At 34.8% G+C, this 13,735-nt stretch overlaps 2 protein-coding genes across 2 annotated transcripts; both read left to right on the top strand.

Annotated features, from left to right (window-relative positions):
- The first annotated feature begins 10,582 nt into the window (after positions 1 to 10,582).
- LOC148026979 (uncharacterized) lies at positions 10,583 to 11,437 on the top strand. Its single transcript, XM_087690368.1, has 6 exons — positions 10,583 to 10,657; positions 10,744 to 10,825; positions 10,934 to 10,996; positions 11,083 to 11,145; positions 11,231 to 11,377; positions 11,432 to 11,437. The coding sequence occupies exons 2-6, from the start codon at positions 10,754 to 10,756 to the stop codon at positions 11,435 to 11,437; spliced, it is 351 nt and encodes a 116-aa protein (XP_087546494.1). The 5' UTR covers positions 10,583 to 10,657; positions 10,744 to 10,753.
- Positions 11,438 to 11,624: 187 nt separating this feature from the next.
- Positions 11,625 to 12,398, top strand: LOC148026978 (uncharacterized). The gene is made up of 3 exons (XM_087690550.1): positions 11,625 to 11,678; positions 11,751 to 11,810; positions 12,082 to 12,398. The coding sequence occupies exons 1-3, from the start codon at positions 11,640 to 11,642 to the stop codon at positions 12,349 to 12,351; spliced, it is 369 nt and encodes a 122-aa protein (XP_087546676.1). The 5' UTR covers positions 11,625 to 11,639; the 3' UTR covers positions 12,352 to 12,398.
- The last annotated feature ends 1,337 nt before the right edge of the window (positions 12,399 to 13,735 follow it).

The raw sequence follows: 13,735 nt of genomic DNA, 5'->3' as shown, positions 1-13,735 counted from the left end.
GATTTGTGATTCCATTATATATTGCATTTTGTAAATCAATAATGGCGGTCGTCTGCTAAAATTAGCCGACCGAGCGCGTCTGATAGCGCGTCTACATCTCAGTGTAGACGTAGATATAGATGCGAAAAATGTTTCTCAGGGGGCGCGTCTTTGAAATAATCTTTCTCTGTTTTCCCTAAGCATACAGTTTGATGTTGATGGGGGGAAAAAAACCAGAGAGCATGTGGCTTGCAAAGCCACATGCTCTCTGGTTTTTTTTTCATACCTCTGTTTTGCGCGTCTATCAGTGCGTCTAAATTGCACGATAAATGCACATCTATTCTCGTCAAAAACTTTCAGAGTAAACACGGTTTTAGACGCGTAGATACACGCGTGTATAGACGCACAATATGAATATATCCACTTTTTTATAAATATGATTATATATTTACGTAGCGCGTTTATATTCATGTCTATAGGCGCGTCTAAGTGTGCGTGTAACTCTGATCATAAGCGCACTTTTAGACGCGATTTTGTAGACGCGGAAATAGACACGTTAATAAACGCACCTGAAATTTTTTTTCACAATTCAAATATTGTGTCTACAAGTGCGTCTATGGAGCCTTTTTGTTGTAGTGGAAGCCTTCATGCATACCATGTCCAAGTTGACATCCCTAATAATAAAGTTGTCGTGCACTTAGATAACAACGATGTTAGAGTCATTCATGTACATGCTGTGATGGGTACACTAGGAGCTACATTAGTTGGATGTGGAAATGCATGGGGCTTTGTAAGGAAGTTGTAAGCACTCGCAAAGAAACGTGAGGTGATCAACTTGAAGGTGGATGGGTTAAAGACACCAGTGGAGTTCCCATCCTCCTCCATAACGCTATATAATAGTAACCCCCTCAAGCCTAGCTGCCTTGCACCTTTATTACCATAATATAACTATAAGATATTGGACTCCCATGTCTAGATTGAGACCAATCAAGGAGAGGATTTATAATTCCAAGTAATGGTCAAAAGGAAAAAATAAAAATTTGATTTTACATCATATCTTTCAATTTAAAAGTTAATTCATAGAAAATTGCCATGTGGAATGATAAGAGTGGCATGAATGCTTGCCATGTAATAGATTCCTCAATTGTTGATATTATAGATATAGATTATAGGTATATATGACAAACTAAAGAAGTGAGACTCTCCATAGAATGAAGTTTAGCTAAATTGAAAGAAAATTCTCTTTGGTGACAAGGGCAACATGAATGAGGAAACATATACGATATGTGTGTTTCTTCCTACTATGACATTTTGATACTTTTGAAACTATTGAAATAAGCTTCTTTTTGCTAGGGATAGGATTTCCTAGTCTACTTGTAGCTTTCCAATACACTCATCTTAAGGGTAATATATTCTAAGTTATTACTGATATTTTGGAGGAAAAGACTAGTTGCTTTAAGCATGCCAACAAAAAGCTTCTAAACTCATCTAATTAGAGATGCTAGATGTAATAAAATAGTATACTCATGCATTAAAAAGTAAAGGGTAACACATGTGTTCATGTGGCTGGACATTTCCATGCAAGATTGCTATGTAGATTTTTGTAATTGCACTTATGAGAGGGATTTAAATTAATAATGGGAAAAAACCCATGTGTACCTAAAGAAAATGAGTTACTTTACTCATGAAAGTTTATAAAGTTATTGGTTTTTAAGTACCCCTTGGGAAATGTGATAGAAATGATTTTCTAATAATAAGCCTATTATGAATAGACTAAAAGATAACATCATTTATATAACGTTGTGTGTGTGTGTGTGTGTGTGTGTGTGTGTGTTTGCACATGTCTATGCATATGCATGTAGATACATATGCTACAATAGAGAATCAACATCTCAACCATTTATTTAGTGTTCTCAACATCCAATATGGACTTGAAATACTTATTCATGCATTCATGCTCTTTTTGATTATGATCACCACTATTTGCAAGCTATAGAGGCTATTGAGTTTTAATAACTTGATTGGATATGACACCTAGTTGATAAATATGTTATCCTATGAAAATACCAAAATAAGAGCTATTAAACACTTGGGTGAAAATAGGGGCGCTTCATTGTTTTCTATGTCATTTTATTGACATAATCTTTTCTAAGTTATTATATATGGGCCCAATACATTGTACAGCTAGATCAAGGTTGGCATTTGGAAAAGTGCCTAAAAATTTGATGGAGATTTTTTTGTCTTGCTATTTTACCAAAGCAATATTAAATGGATGTTTCACATCTATCTTTATTGTTATGGATTATTTTGTATTTATAGATCAAGCACATTGTAAAGGAACCTTCTAGATTGAATAACTAATAAAGTAGAGGAGATAGAAGAATGAATGCCCAAATGTCTATGAGAAAAAATCTCACATATGAAAATGACAATTTATGACTAAGAGTATAAGAGAGAAGTATTTTTATCTCCAAAATACCAAGTGGTATGCCATTGAACTTTTAAAACAAAAAAGCAATATAGTGCTTTTTGAACCATTTTATGTAGTGATGGCGGGCCCCTCAAAAATATAATGTATCACATCGCATAAATTGAAGAGGCCTTAACACCCCTTTGTACTTTATTACATAAAGAATGGCACAACTTAAAAGGGGATATTCATACTTGAGGAGAAAATGAGTGTCTTTTATTTGTGGAAAATTCACAAGTACGTGGTTTTCTAATAGGTCTTGAAAAAGTAAGGGTTTTTAAAAAAGGTCTTGAACAAGAAACATAGAGAGTTTACATATAGTGAGCTCTCAAGTGTAGTAGTATGAGAGGTATAGGGGCATTAAGTAAAGGTATATTGATGATATATTTATAGAAGTCATATCCACTTTCATGGACTAACCATCATATGATATAGTAAACATAAGTCATCGCCCTAATGAATGCTAAATAATATATGATATGGTCAATATAAGACAAAAAGATTCATAAATATACCATAAGAGCATATCCATGATTTTTTAACAAGATGAAGGGGTGTTTGTTTTAGGGATTATATAAGGAATTATGTGTAATATACCCATTATGCTAACCTTGTGCTTATAAAATTCGTGGATCTCAAGTTCTTAATTTTAAGTTTAGGAGTTGAATAATTTAAGTTTTCCATACATAGAATGATAAATTAATCTAATAGTGAATTCCCATAAGGTTAATAAGAAGCATAAGATATAGAGACTAGCTTAAACTCAATAAAGATGCAAAACTTCACAATATTAAAATGGGACATTAGACAACCAAATCAAGAGAAGCGAATCGGGGGGATAATTTAGGTAGAAACGATACACTAAGCTCCTAGTGAATTTTAGATAGGGACTTATGGAAAAATATAGGGGGTAGAATTTTAGAAGCAATACATGGTATAGTCAAGATAAATTCCCCCCTAGTGAATCCTAAACAATATATGATATAGTCAATATAAGAAAGAAGATTCATAAGTAAATCATAAGAATATAGTCATGAATTTTCAACAAGATGAAGTGGTAATCTTGGGAATTGTTTAAGGCATTACATGTAATATACCCATTATGCTAACCTTGTGCTTATAAAATTTTTGTGTCTCAAGTTCTTATCTAAAAGTTCTAGAGTTGATAAATTTAAGATTTCAATATGTAGAAATGATAAACCAGGTTTTTAGTGAATTCTAATAGGATAAAAATAAGCATAAGATATAGAAACTAGCTTAGACTCAATAAACATGCAAAAGTTAACAAGATTAAAATCGAATACTCAACAACCAAATCAAGAGAAGACAAATCTGTAGAAGTCTACAACTCCGAATATTATCCATCCTAGACATTGGGAGGTGACTAGACAAAAACCTAAAGATTGAATATGAACTAGCCTCAAAGGAGTAGTATAATAGGAGAAATAAGAAAAAGATACAAACTTATTAATAAAAAAAGGGGGTGGACCTTTAGAAACATGCAAAGTATTAACAATAGTTCAATATGATACACTCCCAAAGCAAAGAAAAGTAACCTTGCTTTGTGGGACCGAGTCATGTTATGAAGGAGTAGTTCTTCAGCTCATTCTCAACCGAGGCAAGGTAGTGAAGAATGTTAGCCGTGGTCTCCTTGATTGAATGGCACACATCTAGAAAGGCCACATCCACATCATCGTCCACATCATATTGAGTGCTGCTAATCGATGAGGATGTCGATGAGTGGGTGGAGATGAGGACCGCCATGGCATCCACGTGATGCGGTTATGGTCCAGGAACAGGAAGAAGAGGCTGGTGAGGTTGGAGGCGAAGGGGTCGGGTACCTGGCTCGAGAGGCGGTTGTAGGCGAGGTCGGCATTGACGAGGTTGGAGAGCTGGCCGAAGGAGGCAGGGATGGGACCCCCGATGGAGTTGCTGAAGATGCGGATGTTTTGCTTGAGAGAAAGGGCGTCATATAGACAAGCAAATGGGATTGCTGATTCTAGATTACTTGAGGGGCTCTGTGGGGCGGAGTGGTTTTTCCTTCTCTATGCATCATACATCAAAAGGTTTTGACATTCCTATGTGGGAAAAGCGGTTCCTAAGAGCCACCACATACCTAGCTAGTTGCGGTCCCGTTACCCCCAACCGCAACTAGCCAGGTATGTAATCCCTCCCTTGTAGAAGCTTGACATGATGCTGTAGCTCAGAATGTGGCAACTATAATGAGGATCCGTTTTGAGCTTGTGATAATATTGTGTTTTGAGCTTGTTTGGGTTAGTTTTGATAGGCTATTGTGATGTGTTTTGAGCTTGTTTGGGTTAGTTTTGATAGGCTATTCATTGTTGTAACAATGTGGGCAACAAGCCTTTTTACTAAGAATGTTTATGCCTATTGTGTCCACTAGTCTTTCTGGTATATTACATGTATACCATGATGTATACTACATGTATACCATGCTTGAGAAAGGATAACTGCTGTGATGGCCTTATTTATAGCCCTAGGGACACGACCTTCCTATCCTAGTAGGCTTTTGTAATCTCTGACTTTGCTTGTTTTGAGGAGATGTCCAACCATGCTTGGGAAATGATAACTATTGTGATGGGCCTTGTTAGCCCTAGGGACACGATCTTCCTATCCAAGCTGGATTTTATTATCTCTTGTTTGCTTTTTATCCTATGTTTTCTCGAGCATACGTTTATTATAGTAAGCTCCAAGTATCACTTGTTCGAGGAGATGTTTAACCATACTAGGGAAATAATAAGTGATGTGATGGGTCTTTTTGGCCCAGCCCGGCCCAATCTTCCTTTCCAGGCAGGGTTTCGTAATCTCTCTCTCTATAGCCTACTTATGTTTGTAGACTCAGAGTCAACTTGAATTCCCCTTCAATTCACATGAACCAAGTGACACCTTTGCACCACTTCATAACGTACATCTAGCTATACTTTACTGGAAGATCTAGTTTATGTATGTGCCCATAATAAATATAGAACTTTGAAATAACAATATTAAGTGAACATAGTTTTCTTTCACCCTATGAATATGCTTGTAAACCATATAGCACTATCGTATCCCTGCTCTACCCTTAGAAATAATAGACACATGTTTTTGCTAAACTAAGTCTTATGCATCTTTGGAAGATTTTGATACGAAGGTATTCTATAATTAAATCTCCTTGCACTTTCTACTCTTTGCAGCTTTCTAATTAAATCTCCTTGACTATGCTTATGGTTCTTGAATATAATTTATTTCCACCATAGATAAAAGTCTACTTCCCGTTGAGTAATGCTTTTTTTTTCCCGTTTGATCTATAACCTTTGATATGTAACTTTAATATATAGATTGATTATTTTTTATTTATGTCTATCTTTCAGGAAGCCATAATGAATAATTTAAGGAGATGTCAGTGCAATTATAAGTGTAGGCATTCAACCCTTGGTTATCAGAATGTTACTAGACAAACTTACTATGCACACAGTCGCAAGGATATGAATGGGATAATACATTCATCAGTTCTGGCTCAACAAGAAGGTCAAAATTCTACTAACAATGATGTTTCTATGAGTGAAGATAGCCCTCCTATGGATCAACCATCATCTCACTCTTTGCCTAGACGCAGGCGTTTGTGGTGTACATGCAGAACATATTGTGGAGGTGGACGTATGGTTCCTCACTCAACATATGCAAGACACATGAAAATTGAGGAAAGATTTAAGAGTCTCGCTACTAATCTTGGTTTAGGTGACTCTCAAGGACTACCACAAGATGACATTCTACTAGAGCATAATGACATGGGAGATGAGGTCCATAATGACCCATCAGATGAGATTGGCAATTTAGACGAAAGGGAGGATAATGAGGTGGAACCACAACATGAAGCGTTCGAGATGGATGATGTTGAACCATCTTTATTTGACAAAATCGTTCAAAGAATAATTCAATTGCAAGCACTTTGGGATGAGCATCAAGCTTCAATTGAGTTTCAAGATAAAATGCTTAAAATTCTTTTTGGTGATATGGTCAGTTCTGATCCCCTCCAAGCACATATGAACAATATATATATGCCAAGCTTGGCCAAACTACTAGTGCAAATGCCTAACACATGGGATGGAGACTTGAATGGTATAAATATTCCTACTTGTTGGGAGAAACTTGGTATCATGTTCACACGGCTAGGTATGGTTAACTCCCAACGTTACAGGGTATGCCAAGGAAGTGAGAGCTCTATTCATGCACCATTGCTTTATCAGCCAAGCAAGGAGGATAACTACATTAGAGACACAATTGAATGCTTGTGTAACACCAGAAAAGGAGGAAGGAAGAAGTTAAAGCGTGATTGTTCACAATGTTGTGAAAAGTGTTCCAAGTGTTCTCTACCGAGAAAATATATGCTCTCTTTTGACTATGTCTCCATTAGAGAACAATTGCGTCTACTAACTAGAAGTAGAACTCTATGCCATGAATTGTTGGAAATGTGGAGAAATAAAAACAAATGGTTAATACAGGAGAATACACTTTGTGATTCTACAATAAATGAGTTTTGGGATGGTACAAAATGCAAAAGTGTAAATGATTTTTGGAATCCTGAATCATACTTTGAGCTTCCATTGATATGTAATAACATGCATTGCAAACAAGTCTATACAGCTTGGCCTTCTGCCCAAAGGTCACCATTGGTTGATCATTCATGGGATGATATTGAGAGTGCCTACAAGTTTATCTGCAAATCATGTCGAACTCACATACATGGGTACAAAAGGATTTGTAAGGCACACTTTATTATCATGCTCGTCTTTTTAATTAATATAAATGAAATTTGATACAGGTTACTAAAATGTGGTGTGTTTTGTGATAAATAGGGTGATCCACGCAATTTCGCCTTGTTATTACATTGGGATGGATTCCAAGCCTCAAAGACAACCCAGAAGAATTGTGGAGTTGTTGAAATCAAAATTCTCAATGTTGGAAAGAGCTCCCTTATTGGAGTTATACCGGTTTTATTTATTCCATTCAGTTGCAAAAAAGTTATTGGAAGCTCTAGTAAACTCTTTCACATATTCATGCAGCCATTGATAGATGAACTAGAAAGTCTATTTGTTGATGGATTTGAAGTAGACTTCAATTATCCAGTTACACAGATTGTTGAGCATGAAAATTCTCTTCGTCGAAGATTCATTGCACGTGCTATGCTAATGATGGTAACTGGAGACCATCCAGCTCAGTGCGCAAGATTGGATCTTTCAAAGATGGTGGTCAATCATTTTGTCGTAGAGACAAAGCAATAGCCACTTTGGAGGGTGAGGGCTCAGGACGTTACTTGTATGGTCAAAATAGATTCCAGTTGAGATATAGACTAATTAAAAGATCAACCAATGAAATGCTTAGTTCTTTGACGAATAACAAAGATAATGAGATTTCTTATGCAAACTACCAAAGACGAAGATTCTTTACATGGATATTTACGCATATTACAAAAGACCAACGTGACAGACTTATGCCGTATCAAAGGATGACAAGAGAACTCCACAAAGCTTTACTACCACCTGATGGATACTTAGTGGATTCTAATAGGTACGATGAATGTCCAGAATGGCATGCATCAGGTCTCATGCATGTATCATGTGTAGAGAAAGCAAAAGAAATATGGAGTTTTTTAGAAAAGGCTAATGATTGTGCATGCAAAAGAGTAGCTCTAACAAAGGGAATAACCATAGGAGCAAAGAAGTTAAGACGCAGAGATGCAACTAATGAAGAAAAGAGATATGTTCATCATAGCTTCAACATAGAGGTGGAAACAGTGACAGAATATAAAAAGGTTTTTCTAAAGGGAGAAGTTTATAAAGTGGGAGATAAAGTGGTGGTAAGATGCGATGAAGACTCTAGAGTGGACATAGATGTTGGCCATTGGAAAGCATGCATATCATCATTTTTTTCGTTTGAATGCAATGGTGAAGTGAAACTATTTTTTGGAGCTTATTACTACAGACAATGTATTGTGGTTGAAAGTGGCAATGAAAGTCTAGTTGTGGATACCACTACAGGTATGAGTGTCTTGCAAAATGGTTTTGTTCCATTTTCATGGGATTGTATTAGACCAATACAATCATTGTTACACAAATTTATTCCACTTCAACATGGAAACAATATCATCGCATATGAGACAAAAGATTTGAGACCAAGGTCACGTTTGATTAAGATAGGTTACATCGGTTGCATTCCTCCTTGGCCAGAGGAAAATGATGTTGTCTATATGAAGTCTCATCTAGATGCTTTATGTGAGCCAAATGACCTCAAATGTGCTGTTATAAGAGCAGTACACTATGAAATGAAGCAAGTAAAAGTGGGATGGCTAACTAATGTACACTTGCAAGAAAATATTTGGAAAGTGAGAATAGAGGATCAAGATTGGAAGGATTGGTGGCTATGTGTATCCACGAAAAAGCAATGGCAAGTACTCAAAACAAAAGCAATTGCAATTGACAACAAAAGAAAGATTGTACCTACCATGTGGCGTTCGCATGAGCATGAGGCAACAATGTTATGACGGTATGTTTATTGAAGTCTTTTGTTTTGTATTGCTTAATGTAATTTACATTTTCAAACATTATGACGGTATGTTTATTGAAGTCTTTTGTTTTGTATTGCTTAATGTGATATACATTTTCAAACATACATTGCAAATACTTTCTTATTGTTACCATGCCTATGTAGGTTTGCCATGTCGACTTCTAATCTAGAGATGATGGCTCTTTTGAAAAAAATGATGAGTGAGGATCCCAAACTACTTGGGCTTGTGGATTCAGTTGTGGAAGAAGTGAAAGGTAACTAACTCTAATAACTAAATTTATACCTAATTTTATTACTATTTTATGTGTTCTAATCCAAGTGCTAAGGAATTAAGTGATTTAGTTTGATATAGTACTTCTTTTTAAAAAATATAAGTCTCTTATATTTCTAAACTTTGGTTTATTATGTGTACATAAAGGTAACAAAATCACAAATGCAGGTACAAGAGATAATGGAACAATGAAAGCTAAGGAGGTCATTGGCCCTAATGTCTCTTCAAATCACGATACAGGTATATGTCTTTATTTCTACTAAACTTTGAAAATTTAAATTTGTACATATATTATATCTTGCTTTATTAGGTGATTCATTTTGATATTAACTAGCTTTAATTAGTCTCTTTGCCAAATTTAAAATGTTCATAGTTATTCATATCTTTAAACTTTGAGTAATTGTGTGTATATATATAAACATAGATAAAAGAACAACAAAAGGTGGGAAAAGAGGTAATGTAAGAAAGGGAGATAAGGAGGTTACTTGCGATAATGTTTCTTCAAGTCAAGATGCAGGTACCAACTTTAAGGATCAAAAACTTGTACAAATTTGGTGACCCAAATTGATACACAATATCTAATTACTTTCTTTTGTGTTATTGAAAATTTTCATAACCTTGTATTATCGTGAGCTTTGGTTAACTCTATGTATATATAGGTAAACAAGTTACTAAAGATGACACAAGAGACAATGTAAGAAAGGAAGACATTGAGATTGCTTGCCTTAACACTTCTTCAAGCCAAGAATCAGGTATTATCAGCTTTCTTATGTTGATAATGAGTCATTTTTTGAAATGGTTATACTAACTAATGATATTTGATCACTTGAGTATCAATAGGAGTGATACGCATACCATCATATGATGATATCTATCGGCCACCCATGTTGAAATTTAGAGAAGAGGGTAGACTTTATGGAAAAAAGCTCTTGGCTGAATACTTTAAAAGTCAACACACTGTCATGCTCGAAAATTATCATCAAGTACGTAGGTGGTTTGAATCCTTAAACCCAGATGATCTACGTTATAAAAATGCGGATAAAAAGTATATCATGAAAATTATGTCAGAGAATCACCATGAGATTTTACCATTGAAGTTTACTGGATGTGAGTACATATGGAGAGAGAATGACATATATGACTGGTGGAAGGGTACGAAGCAAGATGAAAGAAAGTATTTGAAGAAAAAATATTTTTTAAAGAAGGTAAGTTGATTGTTACTTTTTTTAATTGGCTTTCCTAATATTTGAGGTGTAGATTCTTAGTTATTGAACTATTAATCTTATGACATATAGAGAGAATTATCCACATCTCTTGGAGTGGATGATATAGATAAGCTTCAAAATGTATCAAATGACATAACATCATCAATGGTAAGATGATTTATAAGTTTGATATCATAAGTGTAGGATTGGCTCTTTTTTTCCCATACTCATTTAGGGGTGTCTATTGATGGCAGAGTGAACCATATGTTGCTACTATTGATTCTAATCAACTTGATGTATACATTCCTAGCATGGATGATATTGCGAATGAACAAGGTTTGAAAAATGTATCTTATAATCTTATATGTTTATCATTTTTGTACTTGATTCCATATATTTTGGAGACATTTGATGTATACACATTATCTTATTTTGTTGATGTAGCCTCTTGAAGAAAGTAGCTCCTTTGAAGGACAACAATACAAGCAAACAGATTTATCATTGCAGGTAATGCTTTTGAGCTCATATCTAATAACTCTCTTTGAGAATGTCTCTTATACAGATACTTATACATTAACTTTCATTTCCCATAGATGAATATGTTCGTGGAGGAAGAAAAGAGCTTTGAAGAATTTCAATGTTATACATCCGATGAGGTTCTTTGCTTTATATTAAATTTAAGATTAACCATATGATTCATGTTCTTAACAGTATCTTATCCTTTGCATGCTTAAAATGTAGGATGTTGAAAATGAAGATGAGACACTTGATATGGAAAATTGTGCCAGCTTTTCAAAGTTATTGTCATATGGTTTAGACAAAATAATGTACTCAACTAAACGTCAAGAAACTCTGGAACAAAGTATCCATAGTTCAAGCAATGATAAGGTATGTAACTTTTTTTTCTATATAAATGTTTTTAATGTGATTACTAATTTTTAGTTTTGAATGTAGGCTAATCCAGATGATGACATTAATGAAACATCTCGAAAAAGTCAAAGAAAGAGGAAGGTATTTGATATATGTTTGTGAGAGAACAATAGCGTCATAGTTTAGTGAATAACTAAAGATATGATTTATTAAATAACTATTTATTTTTCGTGTTGACTAGCCAAGTGAGAAGATGAATGATATTTTGCAACAAAGGAGCATGAAACGAGGTACCAGTATCAACGAAAAAGAACCAAAGGTGCTAGATGTAAATGTTTATATTTTTGTTTATGTCATACATGAAAAGCATTTTTTATTTTATTTGAATTAGGAATTTAAAGATCTCCCAAACCAAGGCATTGAGATTAACATTTCAAATGATACTCAAAGGGTAACTTTATTGTTAATTTATATTTTAATTAGATATATATAATTGTAGTCATGTAGTTGAATTTGTAGCTTTGAGATTAACATTTCAAATGATGCTTAAAGGGTAGCTTTATAGTTTATATATATATATATATATATATATATATATATATATACACACACATAATAGTCATGTAGTTAAATTTATGGCTTTTCATATTATAATTCGTGTCATTTAATTATCTATACATAGTATAATAAGTTACTTATTCTCTTTTTGTTATTCAATGTAGGTTAATATGACAAAAGAGAACATGGAAACCATACTTTTGAAGTATCTTGGTGTGCCTACAATTCATGATATGTACTTTTCTTTAAAGAGTACATACATGAATCTCAAAAAGATTGAAGCTAGCTTTCGAGTCTTGATTAAGGATACAAAGAAGCCAACAAGTGATGATATGATTAAGGAGATTGTTTATTGGCTACTAGGAAATGGCAAAGTTGTATTAAACAAAAATAGCAATGTGCTTAGTCTAGATGATGTGGAAGTTTTAGCATAACTTCTACTTTGAGTTAAGAATTTATTGCTTTTCAACATATTGGAGATTTGAGGGATTATTCAAATATTTATTACTTTGGAACATATTGGAGATTTAAGGGATAAAACATTCAAGACACACATGTTGCTTAATTAGTTTTTAGTTCTATGCTCCTTTAAAAGTATTGTCATTTTTCTTTTGGTTGCTAGAAGTAGATGTTGATGTCTTAATTTGTTTAATCTATTTTGATCATTAGATGTATATTATTGATCCTTACTTAGAAATGATGACATTCTCTATATAAATATCTAGTTAAAAATTTATTGTGTAATTTCTTGTTTGATATTAGCATGTCTAAGAGTAAGGGCAAAGTAGATAAATTGATAAGGAAAAAGAGAATTCCCATGGAATTCCATAGTTGAAAGTATATATAAGTAGGGAATGCAAAAAATAAGAAAAATGAGAGATTTCCTAGTGAGAGTACCTAGGGAATCACATCTAGAATTTTTTTCCTATATATGGAATATTTCTTATATAGGAATTATTCCCTACATAGAAAATTCTGTATTTTCCTATGTATGAAATATTTCCTACATAGGAAATTCCTATGTAAGAAATATTTCCGACATAGAAAAGGTCTTATGTGATTCCCTACTTATTCTCACTAGGAAATGTCCCATTTTCCCTAGTTTTTACTTTCCCCACTTATATGTATTTTCAACTAGGGAATTCCATGGGGAATTCTCTTTTTTTCCTATATGGGGATCAATTGAAAGTTCCTTGTATGCCAATGGTTGTGCTACTATTGCTGATGGCTGGGCCAACATGAATCATAACAGTTATAAATGAGGCCATCAAAGCGTCATCCGTGATGTAAGTCAGGGGGCGAAAAATTGAATACTTTTAATAAGCTTTTTGGAGGCGACAAGATTGACATAAACACTAACGTCTTGGAAGCTTTTCTCAGCAAAAAGCACAAGCTTTGCGTCAATTACGAGCATGGATAACAAGTTTAAAAGAGGCATGGGAGGAGAGACTCGGGAGAATCGGAGTTAGCAGCGAGTCTTGAGGTCTCCCCTAAATGACGACCTGTACATGATTGGAGGAGTCTGGTAGCAAGAACGTACGCCGCCGACCCCATCACCACTACCAAGCGCCCTGATAGCTACAGCTTGTTGCACGAAGAGCCACCATTGATTGCGCCTCCGTTGAATGCCGCCTACGCCGCTACTTACGGATAGCCTCACCACCGCAGTACTGTTGTAGTCTAGGTTGGAGCTCTGGGACGCCACCATCATGATCATTGACTTTGTAGCAATTGCTGAACCGCCCCGCTTGAAGCACTATCCATGCCACCACGGACACCTGCAACGTACTGCGTGCAGCGCACCAACGTGCCAACCCG

The sequence above is a fragment of the Lygodium microphyllum genome, chromosome 13 (genome assembly GCF_053477565.2).
Source record: "Lygodium microphyllum isolate KBCC chromosome 13, Lygodium_microphyllum_v1.1.10, whole genome shotgun sequence".
Taxonomy (NCBI): Eukaryota; Viridiplantae; Streptophyta; class Polypodiopsida; order Schizaeales; family Lygodiaceae; genus Lygodium; species Lygodium microphyllum.
Note: the sequence above shows the minus strand (reverse complement) of the source record. Positions and strands in the feature narration are given on the sequence as shown.